General features: G+C 51.8%; 1 protein-coding gene across 1 annotated transcript in view; it reads left to right on the forward strand.

The window, feature by feature from the left end:
• MLLT1 (MLLT1 super elongation complex subunit) overlaps positions 1-8,524 on the forward strand; it is a 72,365-nt gene that overhangs the window by 19,764 nt on the left and 44,077 nt on the right. Inside the window, exon 3 of the mRNA XM_023186722.2 lies at positions 1,129-1,211. Within this exon, the coding sequence (XP_023042490.1) occupies positions 1,129-1,211 (83 nt within the window). The remainder of the gene's footprint in view (positions 1-1,128; positions 1,212-8,524) is intronic.

An 8,524-nucleotide genomic window follows, 5' to 3' on the forward strand; every position in this document is an offset into this window, starting at 1 on the left:
CAGCCCCCCCGAGTAGCCCCTGAGACCAGAGGCACACGCCACCATGCCTGGCTAATTTCTTATAGAGACAGGGTCTCACTGTGTTGTCCAGGATGGCCTCAAACCCCTGGGTTCAAGTGATTCTCCTGCGTCAGCTTCCTAGAGTGCTGGGATTACAAGCACGAGGCACTAAGCCTAGTTTTTGTTTGCTTGTTTGTTTTGGAAACGCAGTCTCACTCTGTCGCCCAGGCTGGAGTGTAGTGTAGATCGCACATGTGTAGATCGCACATCTCGGCTCACTGCAACCTCTGCCTCCTGGGTTCAAGTGATTCTCCTGACTCAGCCTCCCATGTAGCTGGGATTACAGGTGCCTGCCACCACGCCTGGCTAATTTTTGTATTTTTAGTAGAGACAGCATTTCACCATGTTGACCAGGCTGGTGTCGAGCTCCTGACCTCAAGTGATCTGCCTGCTTCAGCCTCCCAAAGTGCTGGGATTACAGGTGTGAGCCACTATGTCCAGCCTTTTTTTAAATTTTTTTTTTAATCTTTTTTTTATCTCTGGGTTCAGTGGGGTTTTGTTCACGCCGCTTTGGAATGCTTTTATTAGGTGCTAAACTGGAACCCAGGAGGGGGGTCCCAACCGCCTGGGGCTCCCCCGTCTCCCAGCACATGCATCCGTCTCCCAGCGCATGCATCCGTGGTACAGCAGGTGCCCAGCCCCCGTGCTGGAGGTGGTGACAGTAGAGTGTATGGCCCTGCCTGCTGGGTTTCACGCCTCACCCAGGCCATACTTACCGACATCGACCTGAGTTGGGTCAACTTGTGCAGCCTTCTCTGGCCTCAGCCTCCTCGTCCTCTGCGGGAGCAGGGGCCCCAATGACAGGCTAACGTTCCCTCTCACTCTCTGCTGACCACACCGGTGGCCAAGTCTCCTTTCTCCTCTTCCCTGCTGTTTTATGCCTAAGATCCCTTTGCCGTGGAAGTCAACCCTGTCACAGGGGCTCAACCTACTGAAAAGCCTTCCCCTGCGAGGCCAGCCAAGCCCCTGTGAGGAGGTGGTGGGGTTGAGGGGTGCAGTACTGCCGCTGGCGACCGGGCCGGAAACAGGCAGGAAGCTGACGGGTGTATTTCTTCCTTTTCTTTTTAGTGTGCAAGGAGCCCCCCTACAAAGTAGAGGAGTCGGGGTACGCTGGCTTCATCATGCCCATCGAGGTGCACTTCAAAAACAAGGTAGGATCCCTGAGGGGAGCAGGCAGGTTGCCTCTTTGTGGGGACCTCTGCTCCAGGTGCCACGGCAGTTCACAAAACAGGCCGGAGACCTGGCCGCTGCCCATGCACAGGCGTTCCAGTGAGGGCTGCGGGGAGTGCTGGTCGCCATCTCCATTCCCGGGGACATCAGGGGCCAGGACACAGGTGGGTTCATGACAGCAGGTGGGCGTGCCACTTGGTCTGCTTCTCTCGGGGAGCTGCTGGGCCACCTCCTGTCCAGTTGCCTAGAAAATGTGCCAGCAGTGACATCCCCTGTTAGGACAGCTTCCTCGACGGTCCTAGAGGGCTAATATCCGGGCCATGTGTAGTGACTGAGATCGAGAAATAGCTTAAATATCTGATTACGGTCCGATTACGGTGTGTCTTCTGGGCAGAATCTTTGATGAGCTTCAGAATTAATGAAGCAAACTACATATATAAAACCTAAAGGAAAAAGGAGTTACCTCTATCCAGAATGATAGCGCGGGTCATCCGCGTCATCTGGGTGGTGGGCGTGCAGGGGGTTTTGTTTCCATTTTCTTTCATCTGTAGTTTTTCACCTTTTGTTTTTTTTTGGCCTAATAATTAAAACAACTCAGAGCCTGCCTCTGCTCCTTCTCCCAGGTGTCACCACAGGGCCAGCGGTGACATTTCCTGGCTCGTGGCTTGTCGACCGCCGGCTGCTTTCCCACAAGTGCAGCTGGACTGGCATGGAGGCAGCGCTGGGGCAGGAGGTGTCCCCGGGAGGCCTGTGGATGCCGCCCTGCTTGGTTACTGAGTCCCTGGTTTGTACCTGGCCGTGCCGGGCCGCATGGCTGCCGTTCCACTTTTCCACAAACCCCCTGGCACTAAGGGCCTTGAGGAGAGGCATTTGGCGTGCGGCCCTCCTGGGAGCCGGGTGACATTTCAGCCGGTGCACCTTGGCCAATTTCAGATGCAAGGCCTCACCCGGGGTCCAGTTCACAGAAACCTAGGTCATACTGAGGCTTTGCTGGAATTGAGGCCCCGCTGGGAGAAGAGCCGAACCTGCCTGCAAGTGGGCCTTCTGTGGGGTGAGTGGTCCCGGCCCCTGGGCCTGTGGGGCCACCCCCTGCCAGGTGTATCCCTGGGCTCCCAGTCTCCCCAGCTCCATCCGGTGAGCGTGCGGAAGGGGAATGAGAACAGCAGCCCCCTCTTGGGGCGGTTGAGGGGATTGCTCGAGCCTGTCGGTGGAAGGTGCTCCGCAGCCCAGGCACTGGTGTTCTAGCGGGTGGCTTGTGGGGCCACCGTCTGTGTGGGCAGTTTAAGCTCGCCTCTGGGGTGACTTAGATTAAAGTCCTCTGAGGTTCAGAAGCAGTTTGGGCCAGCAAGGCTTTTTTTTTGTTTTTAGAGACAGCGTCTTTCTCTGTTGCCCAGACTGGAGTGCAGTGGTGCAATCATAGCTTACTCCATCCTTAGCCTCCCAGGCTCAAGCGATCCTCCCACCTCAGCCTCCCAAGTAGCTGGGAATACAGGCACGTGCCACTGTGCCCAAGCTCAGTGAGGTTTTCTGTGTTCCCAGACACCTGTCTGGTCCCTGACACAGCTTTCAGTTACCTGGGGACCGGTGGCATCCATTCTACTGCCCAGCGCCCTCAGGCAAGGGGCTACGACTGCTGCCTGGCTCCGCCGTGGGCTGCCCATGGATTTGGTGGCAGGTGGGGCAGGGCCTGGGCAGTGCTGTTTGCTGCTTGTCATCCTTGCTCAGTAGGGACACCTTCAGGCGAGATGCAGCCTGGCCGCTCCCAAATGTGGCAGAAACCCACACTGTGTGGTGCCGCCGTGCGCAATGCAGCAGGGGCCCTAAGTGGCTGCTGCTCAGGTGGCCCCACCTGATGTGTCCTGCAGCTCTCAACTGAGTCTGAAATGCAGACTCCAGGGCTGTTTCTGTCCTGAGTTCCTGAGGCTCCACCCTTGCATCCTGCCCCTGTAGAGAAAGGAAGCGGGGGACCCTTTGGCTGTAGGATTGTTACTGCTGGGCCCAGCATCCTCTCCTGTGTAGGGGTGTCAAGAGGACAGAGAGCCCTCTCTGAATTCCTGCCTGCTCTTTCGGGATCCTAGGGGCTTCATTTAGGGTGTGGGGGCGTGTGGTTGCATGGGGAGCATGGGACCCCATGTTCCCCTCTAGCACTTGTTGCCTGGTTCCTCTGAAAGGCCCCAAGCGCGGTGCCGGCTCCCTCGGTGCCCTTTGGCAGGAGCATGTGTACTTCCGGCAGCCCATGGTGACATCGTTGGGTTAAACTGTTTTCTTTTTCTTTTTCTTTTTTTTTTTTGAGACGGAGTCTCGTTCTGTCGCCCAGGCTGGAGTGCAGTGGTGCGATCTCGGCTCACTGCAACCTCCGCCTCCCGGGTTCACGCCATTCTCTTGCCTCAGCCTCCTGAGTAGCTGGGACCACAGGCGCCCACCACCATGCCCAGCTAGCTAATTGTTTGTGTTTTTAGTAGAGACTGGGTTTCACTGTGTTAGCCAGGATGGTCTTGATCTCTTGACCTTGTGATCTGCCCACCTCGGCCTCCCGAAGTGCCGGGATTACAGGCGTGAGCCACCGCGCCCGGCCCGTATGTTTTCTTTAAGTCTGGTTTATCGAGGTATAATTTACATATAGTAAAATTCTCCCATTTTAGATGTAGCAGGTTTTTCAAATCTCAGCATGTGCTTTCATTGAGCCGTTTTGGAGGATGGCCAGTTTTTCTGTTTTTTCTTTCTTTTTTTTTTTAAGTCATGTTTCTTGGTGTTTATTTGTCTGAATAATTCCTGCAGAAGCCATGTGGCTGGGCCGTTCTGCCGTGAGCCTGTGCTGAGAATCGCAGCGCTCCCTCTCTCTCAGGACACAAGCCAGCTGCTTCGGTGTGCTATGTGCCCCATTGCCTGGGAACCTTCTCTTCCTGGGGTGGTTGTAGAGGGTCCTGCACCGGGAGTACCGGTGGCCCCACGGCACAGTCAGGGGATGCAGGTCCTCCTCACAGTGGCAGGGGTGTGTGTGCCATCCACAGGCAGAGGAGATCCTGGATCCCGAGTCACTTGGTCAAGCCCCAGAAGTTGGCAGAGCTAGGATTGCCACCATGACTGGCTAATTTTTGTATTTTTAGTAGAGATGGGGTTTTGCCATATTGGCCAGGCTGGTCTCAAACTCCTGATCTCAAGTGATCTGCCTGCCTCGGCCTCCGAAAGTGCTGGGATCACAGGCATGAGCCACTGTGCCTGGCCTTATTCCTAGGTATTTTATTCTTTGGAATGCTATTCCCTTTTTGGATTGTTCGTTGCAGGTGTATAGAAGCACAGCTGATTTTGTTTTCCCTGTAGACCTCGTCTGTGGACAGCACAACCAATTTTTGTGTATTGATCTTTGTAAGGACACACCCGTTGCCTGAGACAGGCATGACCTAGAAGCATGACAGTGCTTGATGAGTTTCGGTGCCAGGGATAGGAGTGCTTCATGGCTGCAGGATTCGGAACATGATTGGGGACAAGGTCATAGTGCATGGGTTTGCTAGCGGTTTTTCTACCTGGTGTAGCCAGGGCTTGTGTTCGGTGGTTAGCCACGGCTTACTCCTCAGTGGGAGGTCGGGAAAGTGGAAGGAGTAAACAGAGGTTGGTGATGGGGTGGGTTTGGGGAGGCGCTGGTGTGTCTGGACAGGGTAGGGAGAGAGCTGCAGAGACCACAGTTTGGAGGTGGACACGCCAGGGTTCAGTCTCATAGCCTGACTGTGTCACCATGGGTAGGTCACTCCTCTGGGCCTCAGTTTGTCTGTCCATAAGATGGGGTTTCTGGCTGCATCTGCTTCTCAGGCGTCAGGAAGATTAAGAGGGAGACAGCAGGTGCAGCGCTTGACCCGGGGCCCGGCACAGTGGACATTTCATCTGTTCGTTGTTGAAATGGTATCGGCTCCTTCCAGTCAATCTGGGCAAGAACGTTCAGTGGAGACAGAGAGCCTCAGACCTCGGAGGGCCCAGAGGAGGCTGAGGGTTCCTGCAATGAAAAAGATGTTGTTTGGCTTCTCCGGTGAGTGTGGCTCTAAGACCAGAGCAGAGAATGTGCTATACAGACAGCTCTATTCTTGTAGAAGTGTGTGGCTTTCTCAGCGAGTGCACTTGACCTTGAATATGGCATCGCCTGTAAAATGAAGGGATTGTGCTTTATGCAGTGTTAGGCACTAGAACTTAACTGAGGCTGCATTTTGTTTGACCTGTTGGTAGGATGTTCTTTTTTTTAAGACGTCGTCCTCTCTGTCTCCCAGACCGGAGTGCAGTGGTGTGATCTCGGCCCACTGCAAGCTCCGCCTCCTGGGTTCATGCCACTCTCCTGCCTCAGGCTCCCAAGTAGCTGGGACTTAGGGTGCCCGCCACCACACCCGGCTAATTTTTTTTTGTATTTTTTAGTGCAGACGGGGTTTCACCGTGTTAGCCAGGATGGTCTCGATCTCCTGACCTTGTGATCTGCCCACCTTGGCCTCCCAAAGTGCTGGGATTACAGGCTTGAGCCACCGCGCCCGGCTGGTGAGATGTTCTTTTACAGAAAAATCACTCCTCTCTCTCAAGGAAAAAGAATTTGGAGGGCCTCATCTGATTGCAAAGCAATACATGTGTGTTGTGAAGAAGTTTTTCCCAAGCAAGAGGACAGCGTTGCCTTGCTTGACATCCGCTGGGAACATGTGTGTTGGGCAACCCAACCTTTTTGCTGTTCTGGGCGTGTCCGCAAAAGACAGTGAAAGCCGACAGTATTGGTTTGGGGTTTGCAAATGAACTTCAGTGAGGAGGTAAATTCAAAAGTATGGAATCTATGCAGAATGACAGACAGCTGTACCATTCTGTGTTATCCATTCATCTGTGGATAGATGTTTGGGCTGTTTCTACCCATCTGCTATGGGGAATAGTGCTGCTGTGAACGTGTGTGTGTGTATGTGTGTGTGTGTGTGTGGATACACGTACTTGTTTGAGTGCCCGTTTTCAGTCCCTCTGGGCGTATACGCCTAGGAATGGAATTGCAGGCTCATACAACAGTTTTCTCTTTAGCTTTCTGAGGAACTGCTAAGCTGTTTTCCAGTGGCTGGACCCTGTCATAGTTCCACCAGCAATGTGTGAGGGTTCCTGTTTCTCCACATCCTCAGCAATGCTTGTTTTCTGTTTCTTAAAAATTATAGCTATCCTTGTGGGTGTGGAGCTGTAACTGTTGAGGTTTTTATTTGCATTTCCTTGATGACCTGTGATGTTTCACATCTTTTCACATGCTTGCTGGCTGCACGTATCTCTTTCTCAGGAAATGTCTAGATATATCCATTGCCCATTTTTGTTTGTTTTTTTCCGAGACGGAGTCTCGCTGTGTTGGCTAGGCTGGAGTGCAGTGGCGCCATCACGGCTCACTACAACCTCTGCCTCCTGGGTTCAAGTGATTCTCCTGCCTCAGCCTCCCGAGTAGCTGGGATTATGGGCGTGTGCCACCATGCCTGGCTAATTTTTGTATTTTTAGTAGAGATGGGGTTTTGCCATATTGGCCAGGCTGGTCTCAAACTCCTGATCTCAAGTGATCTGCCTGCCTCGGCCTCCGAAAGTGCTGGGATCACAGGTATGAGCCACTGTGCCTGGCCTTATTCCTAGGTATTTTATTCTTTGGAATGCTATTCCCGTTTTGGATTGTTCGTTGCAGGTGTATAGAAGCACAGCTGATTTTGTTTTTCCTGTAGACCTCCTCTGTGGACAGCACAACCAATTTTTGTGTATTGATCTTGTACCCTGCAGCTTTACTGAATTTATTAGTAGCTTTAGTAGGGTTTTTTTTGTTTGTTTGTTTGTTTGGCTTCTTTGGGATTTTCTGTATATAGAATCATGTCATCTGCAAATAGAGGTTCCAGTTTGGATGTCTTTTGTCTTTTTCTTGCTTGACTGCTCTGGCTAGAACCTCCAGCACAGTGTTGAATAGCAATGGAGAGAGTGGGCATCCCGCCTGGTTCCTGATCTCAGGGGAAGAGTTTCCAGCCTTTTTCCATTGAGTGTGATGTCAGCTGTGAGCTTTTTGTAAATACCCTTTATCAGGTTAAGGAAATTCCCTTCTAGAAGAAGGAAAAACATGTTTTCTCCACTTACAACATTTCTGACACCAGATGTGTGGGTTTCTCAGACATTACAGTTCTCCAGTTCTTGGCAGACCCCACCTGGGGGTCCTGCAATTGAATTCAGTGTTGTTATCCACGACCTGGAGTTAGCGCAAGCTCCCAGGTTAAGAGCCCAGTTTCACAGGACAGCCCCTGCTTCAGATGTCAGTCACAAGTCCCCGACTGCCACCTGTACTCAACTGGCCATAAATTGGACGTTCTCCCTCCTTATGTTCAACAGTTCTCTATAATGGCTCACAGAACTCAGGAAAACATTTTACTTCCGTTACTGGTTTGTCGTAAAGAGTGCAATTAGTAATGGCCAAACCTTGCTGCATGGGGCAGGGTATGTGGGAAGGGTGCCGATGTTCTGTGCCCTCAGACAGGCCAGCCTGGAAGCTCTCGGAACCCCTTTGTGTAAGGTGTTTATGGAAGCTCCATTGTGTGGGCATGATTGATTAAACCATCGGCCATTGGTGATTAAACTAAATTTCCAGCCCCTTTGCCCTCCCTAAGAGGTCAGGGGGTGGGGCTGAAAATTCCAGCCGCGTATCACATGGTTGGTTCCCCTGGCAACCAGCCCCCATCCTGAAGCTATCTAGAGGCATTCAGTCACCAGGCATCTCATGAACGAATGTAAAGATGCTCGTATCACTTCCAAGATTTCAAGGATCTCAGAGGCCTTTGTGTCAGGAACCCAGGACTAAGACCCAATATTAAAACAAAACAGGCTCCTATCACCACCATCTCTCAGAAAGTGTTTTAGCAGCTTGGTGCCAGGACTAGGAGTAGAGACCAAATGTATATATTTCTTACCATGTCACACCTTCTTTTCCTAGCTCGCTGAATGATGTTTTTCTAAATCATGAATAGGTGTTGAGTTTTGTCAGATGCTTTTATCTGTCTCTATTGAGAAAATCATGTCTTTTTTTCTTCCTTTTATTAATGTGCTGTATTACGCTAATGGATTTTCACGTAGGAACCCCCCGCCGCCTTGCATTCCTGGGATAAATCCCTCTTGGTTATGGTATATAATCTTTTTAGTGTACTGTTGGATTGGGTTTGCTAGTATTTCGTTAAGGATTTTTGTGTCTGTATTCATCAGGAACGTTGCTGTGTGGTTTTCTTGTGGTATCTTTGTCTGGCTTTAGTATCAGGGTAACACCACCCTCATAAAGTGAGTTAGG

The sequence above is a fragment of the Piliocolobus tephrosceles genome, chromosome 21 (genome assembly GCF_002776525.5).
Source record: "Piliocolobus tephrosceles isolate RC106 chromosome 21, ASM277652v3, whole genome shotgun sequence".
NCBI classification, from domain to species: Eukaryota; Metazoa; Chordata; class Mammalia; order Primates; family Cercopithecidae; genus Piliocolobus; species Piliocolobus tephrosceles.